Source organism: Phragmites australis, chromosome 7, assembly GCF_958298935.1.
Source record: "Phragmites australis chromosome 7, lpPhrAust1.1, whole genome shotgun sequence".
Lineage (NCBI taxonomy): Eukaryota > Viridiplantae > Streptophyta > Magnoliopsida > Poales > Poaceae > Phragmites > Phragmites australis.
In genome coordinates this window covers 6,836,299-6,858,629 of record NC_084927.1, presented here as the reverse complement: position 1 = coordinate 6,858,629, position 22,331 = coordinate 6,836,299, and the positions used below count along the sequence as shown (strand labels likewise).

Below are 22,331 nucleotides of genomic sequence, written 5' to 3'. Positions count from 1 at the left end.
TGCTACTTTTGGAGGGAAAAGGCAGAGAGCAGAGAAGGCTTGGCGCCATCTTCTTCTTCCCTGAGACTCCAGCAGCAAAAGCCAGGATCAAGTGCAAGCCATGATCAGGTGCAGATGGTGTACATATTACAATGCAATTAACACATGATAACCCATATCCCCTCATTTCAGTAATAATTTGAATTCTGCAAATATTTTGCTGTAAAATGAGAGGTTAATGTTCCCTAAATTTACATTCACAAAAGAGCATACGCTTAACACAAAAGAGCATATGCTGAACTGAGATCCATTTACATATACCAATGTTCTCTATTCTATTTCCATATACAAAAGCTTGCATCACCCAATAGCAGACTTAATCATGCCTTCATTCCATGACCTGCAAATAGAAAAAATTAGAGCAGATAATTTCTTCATTCAATAGAACCTGGATAATTCACCTATACTTATATCAAAGTTTTGCTAAGAGTGCCAACCATCTATCCCTTTGAAACAATGTCTCTCTAAACTAATTGAAACCTACGAACATACCAAATAATCTATATTCTTTGTTGGTTACAAATGTAGTATCGAATGTGATGACATCGCCAAAGTGAGCATAGTCAACAATCATCTTTGCATCAGCTCAAAATATATTAGCTATTTGTTCTTCACAATCCATTTGCATTACATACTGAAATGAGGAATTCTCCACGACTACCTAAATCAAGGCTTGTTTGGATCGACGCCCGCTTCGCCCTGCCAATTTTTTGGCGTTGACTATGTGCTTGCGCATGTGTTTGGATGGATGCTGGCGCCCACACGCCCACGCTCGCGCCCACACCCACGTGCCCAAGCTAGTTCATTTTTGCACCCGCGCGCTAGCGGAACGACGGCGGTCAAATCATTCGCTAATTTTTTGGCTCGTCGACGATTTGGCAGGGTGAGCCGAGGCTCAATCCAAACAGCCCCAACATTTGGTTTGTCACCAAGCCAAAATGAGGGTTGTGCCAAATTTTAGGCTAAAACATTGCGTTTAGATGGTGGCCAAGCCAAAGTGTGCCAAACTTATGAGCATGACATGTGGAGATTACATGTCACTAATTTTTTTTATGTCATAACATAGCCAATATGGGTCGAATCATAGATTTAATTATGAGAAATACAACGGTATAAATGAATCATATATTGGATATGTGGTTTAGGAAATACATTAGTTTTAAGCTTGCTAATTCCAAAAGGTTTGCATTGAAGCCAAGGAATCCCTGACTGCCACCTCAGCTACCAACATGGGAAGGTGGCCAAGCCAAATCGGAGTCACCGATTTGGCCGCCCGGATTCGAGCCAAGTTTTGGCCTCCATCTCTATTATGGTTGCCAAATTTTTCGTTGCAAGGCCAAATATGAAGGCCAAAACAGCTGGGCATGGCCAAAATTTAGCCTGGCATGTTGGGGCACATAACCAAACAACATTTAACTTCTACTGGCTAGACAATAGTTGTAAGCTATAATGTTGCTTACCATGGAAGGCCACCAGAGCTCTTCATACGCAGTTAGGCTGAACCAGCGTGGCCATTTCATTTGATTTTGGTAAGTGCATTAAAGTATGTTTCATTGATACATGAAAAGCATTCTTGTCGAATACAGCCAGATATATTCAACTAGAACACAAATTTATTATTTGATCGTAGTGTCAGTTACCACGGACATTTACCAGCTCCACCAAAATAGACATGCATACCGTCAGGGTTGTAGCCAAACTTTGCAACATTGTAGCAGGCTTCTTTAGTACTCTTAGCATAGGAACTGTGCGTGTCTGGGTTGACGAATTCATTATTTTCATTTACAATTTTAATGTCCCTCACAAAGGCAGCTTTCCCAAATCCTTCTTCCGCAAAATGTCCACTACCCATTTCTGGCGATTGTGACATAACCGTCGGTCCATGAACATGTCCACCCCACAGAGAACTGCTCGCATGGTCGTTCATGTATTTGAAAAGGGTATGGGGCCAATATCCAACTGGAGTTTTCTTGTCACCAAAGAATAGCCACCAATCTTTAGTCTTCGAATCCTGTATAAACATACTATATATTGAGTGGCTACATAGCCCAACAAAAAAAAAATGGACAAACAAATTATCAATTTTACATATCGCCCTTCAGCAGCATATAGGCGTTCCTTGTATCAAAGCTTCTGAAATATGTATGACATACTATCTCATCATATTTTATACAGCTGCACTAGCTTGAAATTTCATGTTAGTGTTTCCATTCTAAGTCACATTGTTATGAGTCGCCAAGTAAATGTACTTTTGCAAGTTCAAATTCTCACTACAAATTTCACCAATAAAAAAATATTTTATTAATATATGTTTGAAATGGATCAATAATACAAATAGTATCATAGCCAATCAAACATCCCACAGATAACTATCTTGAGCAAGGTTTACATTACCGACCGGGTGGTAACCGAAAAATCGCGATTACAGCGGTAACCGTTCGAATTTTCAAAAACTTTCGGGCAAAATTCATTTGAATAAATTTGAAATTTGAGGGAAAATCACGATTTTAGCTGCTCGGTAACCAGTCGAATTCGACCGGTTACCGCGCGGTTTTTATGATTTATCGAGCGGTTTTTTTGAATTTTCCCTATTATCGGTAATCACTCAGTTTACTCGGTAACCGCTCAGTTTTTTCGATTTATCAAGCGGTTTTCTCGATTTTCAATTAAGTTCAACAAAAAATCCAAAAATTATCTCAATTTTATAAAATCAATAACTAATTCATCTGAGCTTCAAATCAAGTGAAACAATTTTTTTTGGTTTCCTTGTAACATGATATACATGATAAAAGTATTTATACTCATAAAAAAGTTCAAAGTTTCTGTGAGAAAATGTATTTTTTAAACCAAGTTAAATGCATAGTTTACTCTTTGCTAATCCAAAAATCATGAAACTAATTTTGTTAGTCTTCTTACATGATCCTATGTCTTTTAAAAATACATAAACTCATGAATTAGTTATTGTAACATGCAGGATTGTGTAAATATGTTGCGACTAGATTAATTCATAACTGACTCATCACACCTCAAAAATTTATGAAACTACTTTTATTAGTTTATTTATACTATGATTTACGTAGGAAAAATAATAGTAGACATGAAAAAGTTAATTACAGTGATGTTTCTTAACATATTCACTTTATGCTTGTGAAATTTGTAAAAATTATAGAGAAATTAATAAAACTCTAAATAAAGTGAAATCAATTTTAAAGATCCTCTTAAGATACGTTCTACACAAGAAAAATATGTGTTTGCATGTTAAATTTTTCCTTAACATGAGTTAACAACTGAGCCGCACACTTCAACTTTTTTCATTTTTTCAAACTTTCTCCCTATAGAATATGATGCAAACAACATTATTTTTGAAACATTTTTTCATAGAAAGTCTTAGAATTGTGTCTAGTTTTTTTAAAGATTTATTTGAATTTTGTTTTATTTATTTGAATTTTTTTAATTCAAATTCGGTTACCGATCGGTTTCTGAAACCGAGCCAGACCGAGATGGCCGATTATCACGATTTTTGCTCGGTAACCATCGAATTTTCAAACCCTGATCTTGAGTAAAAAATTAGATGACGTTTTAGCTGTATGAACAAGGAACAACAAAAAGACTAATGCCTTAATTTTTAAAATAGTGTGTCATTATTAAGTGTATACCTATCTATGTGAATACTATATTACCAATATGCATTTGATAAAAATGTTGCTTCAAAAACCAAAAAGAAAAGTATCCACAAATCAAAATGAATTTTCTAAAATAATATGTATATTTGGAATGGTGATAATAATTGCTTGCAAGGAGTGAACTTGGCGCAACAATTGCTTAAAGTAAAAATAATAAAACTTCCCTAATTTGGAATCCAAAATGTTTTAGAAAGAATAAGTTTGTGTATATTTGTTTCTGGGAGTCATTTAATATACTACAGAAGAATAAGATTTAAGATGTCTTCGTATTTTACATAACTAGTTATCAACAAAATACTTGATATTAAACCAATGCAACACTGAACAGTGCACTAATGCTACAAATGCAAGACTTTCTCCTTTTTTTCAGCTGAACAGCGAACGCTCATGCAAATAGTTCTCTTAACCTCTTGTGATTCCTAAAATGTCTGTTAAACCTAAATGGCAAATTATCTGGGATACCTAATTTATTCGATGCATTGGACATGCTTCAGGAAAAACAGAGGCCCATCTGTAAACTACAAGGACAGATAGTTCAATTTATAGTGATGAGCGATATGATTTATTCATGCACTTTGACAAATAAAACTGAATGCAGTCTCCTTCCCAAGGCCGGTATGATGCTTATACTATTTAGTACTTCAGATATCGGTATGTAAACAGTACCTTGGATATAGTAACCATTATTGCATATTGTTTCCCATTGTAGACCGAAACAGGTTGTAATTTCATTCCAAGGCCAATGCTCTCATTTACTTGCACGAAACCAGGGCAAAGATGATCGAAGCATGGCATTTTCATTCCATCAACTTGCTGTAACAAAAGAATTATGCCATGGGATTTAAGAGACCTTTTAATATAATGTGATATTTTCCGAGACAAAATAACTGTATTTCGTAGTACAGTAAACCATGTGATGTATTTACACAACCTCTATAGCATTACCCAATATATATGAAACCGTGCGAAGTTATCACCTAAAAAGTTTGGCCATACCTGAAAAGGATCATGTTGAAAAACTCATGAGTTTAATTGTGTATGTAGTCTATGTGTCCAACTTTATTGAATGTTGTTTCATTATCATAAAGGAAATTCACAAGCCTGCACTATTGTCTATTGGTATATACAAACAAAAAGTAACACTACTACAGAACCAGCTATAAGTAACACCGCATCACTGCCGGTTATACAAGAACCGACAGTTAAAGTGTATTACTGCCGGTTCTTAGTCTCCCGTGTTGAGTCATGGTAAAATTGTTAAGAACTGACACTGATATGGACTATCAGTGCTGGTTTGTCTTAAAAACTGACATTGATAGTATCAGTGCCGGTTTTTAATACAACCGGCATTGATGCCTAGCCTAGACCCGAAATTTCAATGGAATATGTTTTTGGCTCACCCCTCTCGCGTCCACTCAGCTCGGTCTCGACCTTATACTCACGCGCACGCGCTAATTCTCTCCCATCACGCGCCCAGTCTCTCCCCATCTCTCCCTCTTCTCTCCGACCACCCTCCCGATCCAAATCTCCCCGCATCTGGCGGGATCCAGAGCCGAGGACGCCAAGGCCTCGGAGATCCTGTCCTTGGACCATGCCTCCTACGCCTGCCTCCTGGTGCAGCGACCGGCGGGATCCAGATCTAGGACCTCGTCTGAGCCGACGCGCAGTGTCACCATCATCGGCATCCCACCCATCGGCTTTGTCCCCTCGCAGCGCACCTTGTCGGGCGGCCTCAAGCATAGATGCTCTCGATCCGGCCCTTCGCTGACATAATTGACCGGATTGTTTCCCAGGTTAGTTGATCATCTCGATCTGGTCAAGTTCTAGCTCTCCTCCATGCGTAACTTGTGCTCTCGAGCGCTTGTCTCTCCGGAGTTGATGGGTGTGATTTCGTTGGCTGTGGGTTTTGCTGGGATCTTCGCATTGCTGGCGGCGCTCATGTTCAACTACGCCAACAAGGATGGCGGAGGGATCCAAGGTGGAGTTGTGTGATTGAATCAATTCATTGGGCTGATGTTGAATCAGTTTGTGTGATGTAGAATCATTTTTTGTGATGTTGAATCAGTTTGTGTGATTGAATCGATTCATCGTGTGATGTTGAATCAGGCAGCAGCGACGACGATGGGAGCGGCGACGAGAGCGGCATCCGAACCAGCTCGATTTCGAGCCGGCTCGGATGCCGCTCCTGCCGCCGCCAATTCTCTTCTTTTTTTTAATTCTCTAGAAATGGTAATAGTACCGGATGGGCAATTGGCATTGATAGTCTCCGACTATCAATGCCACTTATGGAGTGCCGGTTCCAAAACTGGCATTGATGAGATTTTGGAATCGATACTGATGAGGTGTACTGGTGTAGTGTAATATGATAAAAAGTTCTAGAAGAAAAGTTTTAGGGTGTGCAAATCCAATATTACATGGCAATGCCAGTCAAATTAGAGAATTCAGTAGACTGAGACGGGAGAAGGCAATGCTTCAGATAGATGTAGGGTATTTATTTACAAGAGGAACCCACTATAAGAGGTGTTGGAGGGGCTAAACATTGAAGAGCAAACTAGAAACGCACGTTCCTCTTACCAAGAAAAGATGTCTCATCTAGCCTCTCACATGGGAAACTCCCTCATGGTTCAAAATATTCTGCGTTAAGGTAACACTTCATGCACGCTCTACCTCACGATGTCATGCAAAATGCAACAGTTTAGCATGCCCTACTGCCCCTTTAGTTACGAGATAAGTACAATTAGTAAAATTATATTTAGTATGAGGATGTAACATTTCATTCCCAAACTTCACAAATTGTCCTAGGCCAAAGTGACGACAGTGTGCTATATTGAAAAAGAATATATGTATTTTCAACAAGGGTATTTCTCTGTAACCTATCTAGCTATGTCAGTGCAGTAAAATGTACCATTCAAATTAAACAAATATGTACGCTATGCATGAGCAAGTTTGTAGAAAAAGTGAAAAACTATGATTGAAGCAAAGTTAATTGCAGATCGATTATATAGTGCAAGGAACATTACTTCACATTTTCCTCGAGGTAAATTTGTTCTCATCATTGCTACTTCGTTCATGTCGGTCTAAGAAAATAAATCTGCTGCGGACGCCTTTGTGGGCTGCACCTACTCACGCAAGAGGAAAGGCAGGGCCACAGCCACAGCACCAATTAACTATCCCAGCAGCAGTATAGGTTTAGCGATAAGCCAAATCTTAATTAGTTAAGGAAATTAGCTTCAGGTTGCTAGGCTCAGAGAATGGGCGATGGATCTATTAGCTCAGCTAGTTAGCGCCAGACTATATACAGAGGTGCATGCGCATTGCTTTAGTTCATCAGGAAATAAACCCTAGGGTTCTCATCTAATCTGCCAATCAGAGCTTCCATCTCCGCTGGAGTAAGTTTAGCCCCAGCTCATATTAAAATCTCTAACCAAAAGATGAGTATATTAAAAAAGTTAGATAACAATTTCCTCAATTAAAAATTCTAGAACAACATAGTACTTGAACTTAAAACAGTTGGAAAAAGTGGCAAAATAAATAAAAATATAGTTACTGATTTGCTGTCCGTACAATATTACCAGCAGCAATTGCCTCCAGATTTTCGTTTGGGCCATTGGTCATCATTGCCCACGATGCACTAAAATCATTGTTTCCATACACTTTTGGCTCATAAATATTAATTGAAACTTGGGTTCCGTATATTTCACCTGATGTTCTACACCCAGCTACCTGCATACAGCAGAAAACTTTACATTTATTACGACTCAAAATATAATTATACAAGAGAAGAAAATTGCACAGATCACTGGGGTCACAAATGGAATTGTTAAGCTGCGCGCCACAAAAAACAGATAAAAACACGGCCATACTGCAGCAGGGGATCTAACCCGACCATATGGCTCTCAGCCCTTTATCCCCAGCTAAGCACCTGAGATGAGCCTCATCTGAGAGACACATTCGTTGCGGTGCTTCCGATCCATAGCCACCACACGCGTGCCCAGTATGATGAGAGAGTTTAAACCTTTATGGCGCGGCTTGTCGACCCTCCGGTGGACATGGCGCCAGCAGTACGCGAACAACGGCGCAAGGTTCTAGGGCCCGACGCGCCTGAATAGCTGACCTCTCGCGCGAGGTGTTTGGCCATCTCGTCGTCCTGGTCACATAATGGGCATCACGCCAGGTGTGGTAGCCCATGGCGTGCCAACCGGTTCGCGGTCCAGCAACAATTCCGGATCGCCAGCCACGCAAGGGTGCCCATGTGCGCCATAGGCGTTTGTTCAAACCCAACTGCACCGGTGAAGTAGATTTTATGAGCATAATTGGTTGCCTGCACAAATAGATCCTGACTAGATGGATGCGTATAATCTCTGAGAGATACGTGCTTAATTGCTTGCATGCACTATTTCAGCTTGTATGAGCGGGTGTAATTGTACGCCTGCAGCCTGGCTAAGGCATATACAACAACCTGCACCTACTCATACAAGCGGACCTACTTATCAGTATCATAAAATCATTTTCATACAAGCAACCAATCACAATCTCAGCTCTTGCATATACTCATACGACCTCAGATTCAGTCAACCAAATAGAAACTCACATCAGCCTGTTCAAACAGATACAACCAACCAAACACTTTTCTTTTCAATACTCTTACATCCGCTCAGTTTGCTTCCCCTCAGCCTAAGCAACAGGACATGCAAGCGACTAATGACACCCTATAAGTATACCTAGAGGAAAATTGGCCTGATGCCGAATGTATCCAGGTGTCTTTTAATCTTGCACTTCCGGCTGTTGATTGATTCTCAGATTTTATACTCCCCTTAATTAGTAGAAGCTAGAAATTTTACATTGATCTTCTAATACACCCTTAACGGCAAATTTTCAGTACGTTCAGAATTTCAAATAAAAGCTGTCTAGTCAAAACGTCTCTTAAGTAATTAATATTTGAGGGTTAATATTCTAACTTAGTTCGATCCAATATCTTTAATTTCAGAGATGGCAGGAATAATGGTTGGATGTTGTCTTATCATTTTAATTTTATAGTAAACATGGATTCGCTCTGCGAGAATTTTACTTCCTTTATTGATATGGAAAAGTATAATGAAATAGTAACTTTTTTTTGGAAAAGGGAGCTTTATTATCTCTCAACCCATCAAATCCTAAGATCCATTGGATTGGTCAAAATAGACAGATGGTCACAAAGATCTATGGTTACATACATTAAACTCTATAATTCAAGCTATATACAGGTAGAGGATATACATTTACTGAGTGATTTCGGAATCACAATAGGAGAGGGGATCAACAGCAGAACACCAGTGAGGGAGAAGGGACCACGGTGGAATCACCGTAGGTTGTACAAAAAAGGTGCTTTCAATGTTCACCGTACATGAAGCCAAATTCATCCGACCCCTTTTTCTTTTGATCCAATTGCCTAGCAATACGTCTTGTTTATTTGTTCAAGCCCACAAGGTTTTCTCATTAGGTGTTTTGGTGAAAGATTTGCAACAACTTAATTGCGACAAGATTAAGAAATACTAAACTCAAAACTTCACGAACATTTTCCAAAGTAATTGGACAAATACATGCCACCACTTCTTATGTATACAATATATGCTGAAAAACAGTGGAAGTTTGGAATCATGTCAACCTATTGTGAAGGTTGATATGTACCTAAGTTAATTTTAACTAAGTAAGCTTGATAAGAAATTCTCATTTTAGTTACTGGGGATTTGTGCTTGAGTTGAACATGTAACGACTCTTCTTCATACAATTATTTTGACCGAAATACTCAGCGTTGGCAAATAATGTATCCTTTGAACATTTGATGTCGTTTGTCAACATGTTCACCACAGAGACAAAAGAATAACTCTACATTGAACATTTGATGTCGTTTGTCAACATGTTCACCACAGAGACAAAAGAATAACTCTACTAAAGTAGTCAATCTAGATAGGCAGTGTTTATACTAAATTGTGTCGGAGCAGAGAACATACCGCCCCTCTCTTATTGGTATCATCCATTGGGTCAAAACTGAATGGTGTCTTCAAATCACTTTTACTGTTTTGTAGTATTGGTATTGTTCCAACTGGGCAAGCAATGGTAGTCAACTGGGCCTGTTCAATTGTAGCTTCTGACGGAGATTTAAGCTTGATCCCGGATGGGTAGGAGCTTGGTTTCATCTATTAAAGAAATATATAAAGCCAGGTTACAGTAAAAGAACGGTTTGCTTAATCTCAATGTAGAAAATGGTAGTCACTTTAAATCCAATAGATACTGCAGGACAGATTAGAAGCTCCCTTCTATTACCATTTCACACATTAGTCATTTGATTTGTGGGCCTAATTTATCTATGCCGATTCTACAATCATATGAAAAAGATTGTGACAAACAACGTTAATGTCTTGTGCTAGATTTGATAGTTTCTGGCCCTATAATAATAGTTTTTATAGTTGGGAAGCAATTAATTTGGTTTTGTTTCCACATTGGTAAGTTGATATAGCTTTTATCTGTCCTTCCAATAAACAAAAAACCAAGTATGTCAATCGAGTTATTATCAACAAGTGCATTTGGCGTGCATAAATAGACTGAATCTGTAAATGTCCGAAGATATGAACTGGTAAAGGCACTTGCTCTAATAATGACTAAATTTCTAATCTAACCACAACTTTTCTTTTGTAAAAGTGAAGACAACAATTGGATTAATAACTTATATTATATATCTTTTGTTAAAATGAAGAAAAGGAGGACAAAAATAACATAAAGGATGCTGATAAAACCATCTCATAATTTGTAAAATCAGGAGAAAACACGAGGGAACTAGCAATCTTACATGTATCGTGTGGTTTCTCAGCAATGGATGACTAAGTGCTGGCTGTAAGCTTATGTCAATGCAATGGAACACATCATCATCTTCGGTCTATCGCAAAAATTCAACTGCTTGTTAGCCACCAACTACGCCATTAGAATGACGACCAATGTTAACGATCGATAATTTTGTACAAACCTTAATGATGATATTGTTGTCTCGTAGTCCTGCAGTTAGAACAAGATGCACTGACAAGAAAACAACCACTCCAACCGCCGTGAGATGTTCCATTCTGAAAATCTTAAGTGGTCAGCATCTTCTGGCGAGGCCTCCCCCGTTTTTATAGGGCGTGGAGGGGCTGCTTCTGCAGATGGAACGGAATCCTACGTTTTAATTGAGCAGTAGGCAACAGGTCATCATGAGTAGGATCCAACCAATCTTCAATAACTAGGAGGCAATAAACGTTAATGACCAGGACTCAGTAATCTCTATATCATAATGCTAGTAACTTATAATTATTCAATATAGAAAAATCTTTGAGAAATCTGTAACATTAATATGGAAATAAAAAACCATATGCTTATACACAAAGAATCGATTGTATATACCCAGAAAATATCATTTGATTTAGTTTTCAGCTATAAAGATATAACATTCAACACCATAAATGTATGAAGATCTGTAAGATTCGTGTAATATTAATTTTGGAATTAAATATTTACAGACTGTATTAGCACGCATACAGTGATAGAATGCAATCCCCCTCCAGACAATCGAATATAAGTTTATGGAACTGTATTCGAATTCACAGTGGTGGGGAGCAGACCAAATTCTATGAACCTATGAAGGGGGCTAAAAAACCTCCCTCTAGGTCAAACTCAAAATTGTATTGCTGAGGGCCAATATTTTTTTGATCCCCATCTCTCTCCTACATTAAAGCTCTGTGAGCCCTACTCAGCCAAATACAAGATGGGCCAAGGTTCAAGAAAAATATACCGGACCTAATGTTGTGTATTTGTTGTGCCACACTGATAAGTACATTTAAAGTAATTGTTGAGTAATCTGTCCGTGATCACAGGAGGATAAGTGATTGAGGCCAGGTTGCGTTGCCACTCCAGCGCCAACAATCAAATCATTCAGTCCCGGATAGAACCTTGCACAGCTGTTCGCGCGCAGGCTGCTTGCTGTGGAGCTTGGGCCCATTCACCACCCGCCGCTCGCTGCGAAACCGGCTTCGTGTCCGGTGTTCCTTCAGGGAGTTTTTTTTTTTTATATATTTTTTTATTAAAAAATTAAATAAATAGATTCCCTGCAGAAGAATCAGTAAAACTAGGCGCATGCAGCCCTCTAAGAGGGTGGTGAGGGGGCGGTTAGGGCCATTTTTTTCTCTAAAAATGTAATTTTTTCTATTTTTTTTTCTCTAAAAATGTAATTTTTTTGTGTAATTAAAGAAATAAAAAGGAAGGGGTGTTAGGAAATTAAGAATTTAAATTTGGAGTAGGTTATGTAATAGCCGGAGAATAAAAAATTAGTAATTAGTAGTCGCAGCATTTTACGTGGGTATGGGGTGCGAACGAGGATAAACATAGTATTAAACATAGGGTGAAAACATTACAATATACTGTAACCGCGACGACACGATGATGAAACAAAGGTGGCGTGTACGGTTCGCACTAAGACCTACTTATTAGTGCGCCGATCCTAATCATAACATACCTTAGGGAGGGAAAGTATGTCGGGTTACATTAGGTAGTCTCTACTGAGTGCATTTAGGATACTTACCTTTTCGGAGGGCATCGGGACCTACCACCTTAGCACGGTGGGCTCTCTCCCGCTTCCTTTCCCTCTTAGCCTCCCGAGCCTAAGCCATGGTACGGTCGTGCGCCGCCTTCCTCATGCGCTCTTCTTCCTCCCGCTTGAGGCGAAGTTCCTCTTGCTGTTGCTTGTACTCTCGATGTGCCTACGCTTCCCTTCTCCACCTCATGTTCATGTCGACCCACTGTTTCTGTGAGTCATTTTGCTCATTGTCGAGCCACTGAATAAAATCACAAAGCGGTGGAGGGGACTGAACAAATGGAACAAGATGAAGAGGGTGCGAAATCGGAAGAGATGAGGCAGATATCTGTTACCGTACCGGTCGATAACCAGTTATTGCATGGCGAGGCTTGTCATACTCGTAGTTGGCACATATGAAGAAGTGCAGCTCATAGGTGTATGAGATGTCCTGCGACTCGCGGAGCTTACAAAGGTCACCACAGAAGCACATTGGTGGTTCGAGACCTTCAGGTATGGTAGTCCCCCAATGTTTCTTTGGTAGGCTTGATGGAGCTGAGTAAGACATTGCACTTGAGAGATATGAGAAATGAGCGATGCTTCAACGTAAGGAGGTTCGGCTATTTATAGTGGGGGAGGCAGGAGCATTGGATTCGCTCGTGAAGAAATGAGTGAGGGCAGGGGCGTAGCTAGTGGCAGGAGCATCGGATTCCATCTTGAAGAATGAGATAGTTGTGTCATTGCTCATGGTCAGAGATTCTACATTTATTGGCACCTGTGTTGTCATTTATTGTTTGGAAAAAGTTGGGTAGTGTTGTCACATCTTGTTTAAAGCATGCGGCAGGAGGCATGTGTTGTCAAGTCATGGTTAAAGTTTAGTGGTGTGGTCACTTCTTCATTGAACGTGTCTGAATACGAAATGCATTTACGAAATGCTAAGTCGACCATACAAAGTAAACATGTCTTAATACATAGGAGTACATCACGAAGCGAATATGCATATGTTAGTTACATAAAATGTAAAATGCTACTCATACCTCCCTCGTTGCCGTCGCCCGTGCGCCCCATCGTGGTCCCGATACCGCTGGTTAACCCTCACGTGACCCCTGGAGTAGGTGAGGGGGTCGGGTGGACCGACGTGTCTGGTGGGCCTAGTAGGGACCACCGGTGTCGAGGGCTCGTCCTGCGTGGGCACCACTGGACCTGTGAGGCGCCCTTGCTACATCTGTGGTAGATCGGCAAGAGGTGAGCTTCAAGGCGCGCACCATCTTGTCGAAAACCCGTTTAATGAAGCTCGCAACATCCGACGCACTTAGGTGGTGCCCTTGTCGGGCGCGGTCCATGGCAGCAGCTGCATCCCTATTTACATCATAAAGGATATCTGTCGGCGGATACGAACAGAAGTGAACAATTATAGTATATGGTTATGTTCGTTCAATATGGACTACGGACTCAAAAAGTAACTTACTGCTAATGTGGCGTCCTCGTCTCAATGCACCAGGTATGCCTCCGTTGTCGACACGATGTGGGGCCAGACATCCTCAGGGGTGTAGGTGACACGGGTCCGTGTACGTGGTACATACCACCGTAGGTACTCCCTAAAGTTCCGCTTGTTGTGGGCCCCGTGGTACATACTATCGTCAGCAGCTCTCTAGGGCCCTGTGGTCGAAACACTCCTAGCTTCGTCTGGTGCTCAGCGGATAAGAAGCTGCGATGCTTCTTGTCCACGGCAGGGTCTAAAAGCTCGGGGGTCGCAGGGTCAACCATATCTGCATTTGAAAGACATGTACATTAATACATTGTTAAATAAATACAGTAACAATATACTTTGAATGCAAATTAACTATATCACTATATGCAAAATTAACGAATATTAAAATGGTACAAAACAAGCACAACGCACATAAAACTCACCTAGACAACAGGTGCATCACTGCATGCATTTTTGGCATAATATTTGTAAGTGTGACCTACTTCATTGCACTGACTGCATCGCTTAATCCTAGAGCCAGCCTCGGATTCATCCATATCGTTGTGAATCCGATGAGTTTGTCTTCGGCCCGGTGCGTTCTTCATCTTTCCCAAATCAGGCACATATATTCTTGCAGGCCCTGGGTTACTTATAAAAGTGTCAACAATGCTGTAACCATACAGCTCCTGATTCCAGGTATTGAGTATTTGATCTTTCATAAAATACTTTGACACATATTGCCTAGGAAGCATATGGTGCTCCGCACACGCAGCTATGACGTGTGTACAAGGTTTGTGGAGTAATTGTGGCTTCTGACAACTACATATACATGTCCCACTCCTTAGTACACACTCTTGAACATGCCGCTCACGTCTACCCCCCCTCCGACCCTTATCCCGACACAGGACACTGAACTTGTACTCTGCAGTGCCCTCTTGATTTGCGCGATGCATGTGGGCCTTCTTATTAGTCTTCTCCACATACTCACATAGCATCCGTCCGTAAAGCATACGATTATCCAACATTACAACCTTAGCAACTGCATACCAATCAATAAAGTACTTACAGGTCCCATGCAAAATGCCTTCTATAATTCCAACTAGTGGTAGGGACCTCATTCCTCGTATGACCCAGTTATAAACCTCTGCAAGGTTTGTAGTCATTACTCCATACCTTGCACCACCACTGTTGTACAACAGAGCCCATTTTTCATTTGGCTCATTGCGTATCCACTGTGAGAAGCTCCTAATAGATGAGCCTGATTTCCTTACAATCTGCGGAGTATCGGTTGGGAGAGGACCAAGAGCTATTGGTTCATCACCGTTAGGTGCAGCCTCCGCAGTTTGTTTTAGAGTCAGTTCATCAAGTCTTGCCCATAATGCATTGAACTTACGTTGCTGGTTCTGACTGCACAACTTCTTGAAGAGCTTCATTAACTCTTTGTTTTTAAACTGTCTGTAGAAGTTCGCACCCATATGGCGCATGCACCATCTGCTTTTGAGATCGGGCCACTGTGCTGCTACACCCCGTCGCACGCTACCATGTTGCATATCCAGCAAAGCCTGCAACAATCCTGCATGTCTATCATGAATGAGACACACATCTGGTCGGTTAAGAATAATTGCATGTTTAACCCGCTCTAGGAACCAATACCAGCTGTCCCTGTTCTCATTCTCCACGAAAGCAAACTCTAGTGGCAGGACTTGGTTGATACCGTCGACCCCTATTGCAGACAAAATCTGCCCTTTGTACTTCCTAGTCAGGAATGTTCCATCTAGGCATATGATGGGTCGGCAATATCTAAATGCTTTGATAGTTGCAGCGAATGCAAAGAAAGCACGCTGCAACACTCTTTTTCCGCTGTACTCCACATCAGTAGAGGGGTAATGCTTGATATCATAGTAGCTGCCTGGATTTCTTGCACAAATTGTGGCTAATTGACGAGGTAGATTGTGATATGAATCTTCATATGTACCGAACCTCATCTCAATAACCTTTTGTTTCGCCCTTCATGCCTTCGCATAGTTTATTGTGTATTGGAACCTTTGCTCAATAGCACGGATTATTGATCGTGGCTCATACCTTAGGTTGTCCACAATCTCTCCATACATAACATTTGCAATGAAAGCAGAAGACAGGTTCCGGTGGGCGAACTCTATTTCCTCAATGTAACAATTATGTTCTTTAACTATTGAGCATTGCTAGTAGTCTACCCATTTCCCTCTGAATGCGTGCACCCGCCAAGGGCACTGAGGCACCAAGAACTTCACATCGTACTCTCTTTTACTTGATTTAACAACCTTGAATTGCCTATGAAGAGACAACGACCAGAATTTCACTGCATCAATAACTGCGTCTTTTGTAGGGTACATAGCACCCTGTGACACCTCATTCTCTTGGTACTGCCACAGTATCCGGTCAGCCTCGCTAACCACCAACTTCGAAAATTCATGATCCCGCCACTCTGCAGGAACTGGAGCATTACCCTCCTCATCAGACGAATCCCCATCGGCAAGGCCTTCCTCCAACTCTTCATCCTCCAAATCTATATCTTCAATGATGCTAGGGATGTGCTCCCCTTCATCAGCTACACCCATCGGTTGCAGCTCTGGAACATCACCAACTTCCTCCCTGGACCCTACATTAGCCGCCTCTGACTCATCTTCCACTGCCTCACTTGGTCCTGCTACTGCTTCCGCAGAGTTAACCTCATTTTGATCTTTCAGTACGCATCAGCTAACAAAACAAGCGGTAGGCCACATTCACAGCATATATCTACATACTGCCTCCAAGTTGATGTGGCTTCGATGGGAACAAGCTCACCAAAGTATCTATGACTAGCACGGTTCAGTACAGCTTTCAACTTCAGCTCATATTGCTGCGGGTCCAGTTGGAAAAATCGCATGAGCCATTTGCACACACCCATAATGGTCCTCTCATTAGCTTTACTAAGCCCCTTCATGACATGACGAAATCCAGACAGATCTACACCGTTAGGACCGTACCTAATTTCACCCTCACCATAATATATCTGAAAAATTAATTTATCTGTCATCCCTGGAAACACCCGCAAACATAACCCATGTTAAGGCAACAAACTATATTTCTAATTATCGGATAAAATAATTTCTAAATGCTACCCTAGGCTCGCAAATTATCATCTACTGTTGCCTCCTACGTCCACAGATACAAATAATATACTAAAATAATATACTAAAAATAATATACTACAAATAATATACTAAAAATAATATTCTATATTGAACTGCTATCGTACCATTTTCTAAATAAATTTGATAATTTTCTAAACCCTAGGTCATAAATGTCTAAAACCTATGTCATATACTACTACTGCACTAATTAACAACAATAAAAAGGAAAAAAAAGATTTACTCAAAATTTTCCTTCAAATCCGCGGTCCAAATGCAGCAGGGCTTCGCCGACCTCTATCCCTCCCATCTCCTCTCCTCTCTTCTCCTCTCCCTTCTCAATTTTTCCTTTTTTCGGATTTTTATGAATTTTTGGTCATTTTTGGGCCTTTTTACAGGAGAGGGCGGCCGGGCGGGCACCGCGGCGCGGCGGGCGTGGAGGCCCCTTACCGCCCCCTGAGACGGCGGTAAGGACCTCTACCCGCCCCCTAAGGGGGCGGTAAGGCATCGGGCCGAGCGGGGAGGCCGTACCCACCCTCTGAGGGGGCGGTTAGGCCTACCGCCCTCTCAGGAGGCGGTTAGGACCCCTAACCGCCTTCTCAGAGGGCTGCAGCCCTCAGACGTCTAGTTTTACAAATACTTTTACCAGGAACCTATTTATTTAAATTTTTACTTAAAAAATATAAAAATAAAAAAACGTCGGTGGGCCGGGGCAAGGTGAGGCCACCTTGCATAATGCCCCGCTCCTGTTTGTTGTTTTGACCAAGTGAAAATTCCAGTGCTCATTGCCCATAGTCTGCTTTACTGACAACACAGACGAGAAATCCTATTCAAATTGATAGGTGTTAATTAATTTACAATTTGTTATCCTTCATCGATATTGGGTGCCTCTATGAACTGAACATGAGGCAGATTACATGGCGGGCAAAGACAATTGATCCGTCTGCTGTCCAACATGACATACGGGTTCAACCTCTTGAGCAGCACCGTGTCGTGTATGGCTTGGCTTGACATGCAGCCTCCTTGCTCTGCTTGCAGTCCTTGTATCCTAAGGAACGGTCTCCGACTATCCCGAAACACAGGCACAGGAGCATGGCTGTGGATTCTGCAATTCTGGCAAACCATTCATTTGGGTCGTGAGGTCAAACGAGCAACACAAGTTGTCTGATTAACTCCGTGACAAGTGCAGAGAACATGGCTTCATTGTCTCTTGGTACCCCATGATTGAGGTCCAAGCACATAAGGCCACACGTATGGAATGGTAAAAACATCTATGCAAAAAGCAAAAGAAAACAAGACGTTGATGAACTGAACTAATATGCAACGTCAAAATTTAATTGTGGACTTTTTCAAGAATGATTAATGTAGTTATGAATATGCAGGCTGTTTCATCACAAACTGCGGATATGGTACTCGACACTAGAAGCAAATATCTAACAGTGTGTGGCGATGCGGCATTGGACGGACCAGCCAACCATATATACCAAACTACATTTTTTTTAAGATGAAGGAACAAGTTTGGGCTTTTTCATCGTCCAATGCATACAGTCTAAAAAATATTATTACATCGTTTTCAAATGGAAGGAAACAAAGGATGTAAAAATAAATTATTATTCACGTAGCCTATAATTATATAACCACTCATTCGTGACGAAGATTTATATAGCCAGCACCTTCAAACAGTGACATGCCTTCAGGACATCTTCTCTTTCTGATTACTTTTGTAGTAGCCTCCAAAAGTGCAACCAAGAGGTTCCCTGAAAATTCTTTGCATCAAAGTTATAGTTAACTTTTTATTAAATACCCAATTGGAATTTTGTTGTCACCAAAGAATAGCCACCAATCTTTAGTCTTCCAATCCTGTATAAACATGCTATATATTGAGTGGCTACATAACATGTAGTGGTGGTTGTTTATTGGAGGGATGAGAGGAGGGGAATGACGACAACGGAGGTCAATGGCGGCTATGGTGGGCGGCGGCTAGGGTTATTGGCGCAAGGAGTCGGCAGCATGAGAGAGAAAGGGGGGGTCGGTCAGACACCAAGCACCTAGACGGCAAGAAGAAGAGTTTCCCTTCTAATTTTTGCTTATCTCTTTATTGATGATTTGCCTCTTTTTATATAGAGAGGCTAACTTGCCCCCTAAGTAATCTATTACAATTTGGAAAGTTGTAGAAAACCCTAATCTACTTAACAGACAAGAAACGACATGGACCCGACTACCATTACAGTACACGTGGTACTGTTTATGGGCCTGAACAGTATCCACGAGTGGCCTTTTAGGCCGGCTTGTCTTATTGGGCCATGGGCTGGATCTTGACCCATAAAATCTCTCCCCCCGTACACTTACAGTTCATCCTTGAGCAGCTAATTGGGGAAAGCTCCGCAAGCTGCAAGGTGGGGGCCATGGTTGAAGTCTGAGGAAGCCCCATGTTGAAGAAAGAGTTCTACTCCCATGCGACTCTCTGGCGCGATGAGGCAAGCCCGGAGATGGTTGATGAAGAACTCCATTCGCCTTGTGTTGATGATGATGTTGATGGCATGGAGTTGAAGGAGCACGTAGATGATTGCATTGCCATTGATGTAGGTGAAGGAGGTAGACTCGTCGATGAGCGTGATGAAGACATGGATCATGACGACGTTGTGGTTTGTGCTGGAGATGTCTTTGAAATCCATGTAAATCGTTGTTGTGCTCGTTGTTGAATTTGTGCAAGACAGAGTTAATGTGTACCTTATGGATGTTGATATCTGTCACGCACTAGTAGTACGTCAAATGTTGGGAGAGGAATTGGAGATCTTGCACACAACACACGATCCTCCTGGTTCCCATGGGAACGAGGCAAGCAGGTTGGCGATGAGGACCATCCCAAGAGTGGTGAATGACCGACATGTGAAGGTCAGTGCGTTGCGTAACATCCGGATGGTGGAGATTTGTAGCACTATGGTTGTAGGCAGGGCCGCCGGTGGAACAACAATCTCCAAATTGTGTTGCATGATGATGCTGATGACCTTGTTGGAGATGGTGTGGATGGGAAGGGTGGATGTGCGTTTCTCCTGAACGCTGATGGCTGCTGGATGCAATGGAGTTCGAGCAACCGTGGTCGCTGGATTGGTCATGGTGGAGATGGAGGAGCTGGTGATAGTCACATCATTTGATTCATTAGGATCAATCAGTCATGCAATGGTGTGGTCGCTGGTGTACGTAGGAATGTGGTAGGTGACAACGAAGTAATCCTCGCAACTTGAAGTGGATGTTGGAATAGCGATGCCCGGCTTGGTGTTGACGAATTCATGGTTGCTAGAGGAATTGGTACCTCCCATCGTCATAAGATTGTAGACTGCTGCGGCTGGACCTTGGAACACCATACCATGGAGCGGGGCGTCATTGGCCTTGTCTGCAGCAACGTCACGGCCTGTTGCTGCTGGTGGTGCCGTGCACTATGGATCATCATTGATGAAATCGTGACCAACCATGATGAAGAATAGGTGTTTGCAATCATGATTGTAGCTAAACTTCTCATCGCACTGAGGGAAAAGGTTGAGACACCACCTCTCCATAATCTCCTTTCTAGTGAGGAGCTTAATCAGTAGCAGTATTGTAGGGTCAACATTTGGAGATGCCCTAGGGCCTCCTGCCCCAGGCGTGATCTCCAGGTCAACCGCAGGTGGCAAACGAGAGTTCGCAACTGCTAAAGTGTCGTAATCCTTGGTGAGGGACACCGTGACCACAAACACCATAAAATCTTGTGTAGCGGCCATGTGTTCCTGCTGAACACTAGAGGCTGCCATAATAATAGGTTCTTCATTGTGCGCGATCTGACCATCTAGGGAGACATGGGCAGCATCGCCTGGTGTTGAGATAGGGTGGAAGATCGGCGTAGATGGAACATCCATGTTCGACGTGTAGGCAATGTTGCAGGAGTGTTCATCTATTGGTAGTCGTCGAGAAGTGTTGGTCATGACCTCCGATGAAGCTGCTAATTATGGAATAATGGCATCTGGCAGGATGTTGGTTATCGGTTGTGAAGCAGCCTACTACAAATCATCCTTGTTGGAACAGGCATCTAAGGCTTACGGTCATTGTGGTAGGGGCATGATATCTCAAGCGTCTCCTTTGAATTCCGTGGAGTGGCGAAGATGGTGAATAACTCATTGGCACATTGTCGGCATTCACGGTGAAATTCCTCAAGTTGCCTGCAAAGATCCGCCTGTGAAGGCGCCTCGTAGGAAAGTACGTAAAAATTGGTACGTCGGGCTAAATGCAGATCATGTTTAAATCTCTCTTTGATGACGAACGAAGTCAAAACACGAATGGAGGTGGACCTTGAAAACCACCAAGAAGTGTTTTCCAAATATAGAAGTCGAAGCGAAGAGCTCAAGGTTAGGCAAGGCAGTCTAAGAGAGGCCCTTGTCATTAGACCACTATGCTTGTCTTTTCCTCCTTGACTCTCGAATCTTTTGCTTCTTGGGTGGTGGCGAACAATGCTGCTTGCATTGCGGAGGATTAGATCCGAGTGGAGCATAAAGATTAGAGAAAATCGAAGCGCCATGGGTACTGTTCATGGGCAGAACAAAGGCAAGGGCACTGTTCACGTGATGAATAGTGACGTAGGTACTGTTCTTCATGATGAATAGTGCCACAACACTGTTTATGTGAGGACCAGGCATGTGATTGTCGTTGTCAAGGTCGATGCAGTCCATCTTGATCGCATCTACACTTCTAGATATTGAGTTGATTGTAGGATCGATCCCTCTGACGAAATCCATGATGCCAAAGTGGTCATTAATACCAGATGTAGTGGTGGTTGTTTTTGGAGGGAGGATAGGAGGGGAATGTCGATAACGGAGGTTTTCGGCGGCTATGGTGGGCAGCGGCTAGGGTTTCCGGTGCAAGGAGTCAGCGACGTGAGAGAGAGAGAGAGCGAGGATCGGCCAGGCGCCATAGAGAGACTAACTTAGCTCCTAAGTAATCTATTACAATTTAGAAAACCCTAATCTACTTAACGGCCAAAAAACGACGTGGACCCAACTGATGCTACAGTACCCACAGCACTGTTCACGAGCGTGAACAGTATCTAGGAGTGGGCTTTTGGGTTGCCTTATCTTATTGGGCCATAGGCCGGATCCTGTGACATAGCCCAACCAAAAAATTGGACAAACAAATTAACAATTTTACATATCTTCATATAGGGGTTCTCCCTATCCAGACTAACCCTCTTTTTCTCTATGTGTTCCAACTGCCCTCCTAAATTTGACCCCCTATATTTCTCTCACCCATATTTTACTACTTTCCTATAACTACCAAATTAATTCTAACGGCTATATTTCTAACAAATTTGACCAACATCTTTTTTTTTCAACAGCTTTTTTTCCAATGGTTATTTTTTCCCAACGGCTACTCTTTTTCCCAACGGC

The 22,331-nt window shown here is 41.9% G+C and overlaps 1 protein-coding gene across 1 annotated transcript; it reads right to left on the bottom strand.

Annotated features, from left to right (window-relative positions):
- Positions 1-339: 339 nt before the first annotated feature.
- On the bottom strand, positions 340-20,810 carry LOC133925375 (protein neprosin-like). Its single transcript, XM_062371322.1, has 10 exons — positions 20,467-20,810; positions 20,285-20,354; positions 10,549-10,635; positions 9,713-9,898; positions 8,791-8,793; positions 7,287-7,445; positions 4,668-4,718; positions 4,389-4,535; positions 1,680-2,050; positions 340-379 (listed from the first exon to the last, which is right to left on the bottom strand). The coding sequence occupies exons 1-10, from the start codon at positions 20,808-20,810 to the stop codon at positions 340-342; spliced, it is 1,458 nt and encodes a 485-aa protein (XP_062227306.1).
- Positions 20,811-22,331: the final 1,521 nt, after the last annotated feature.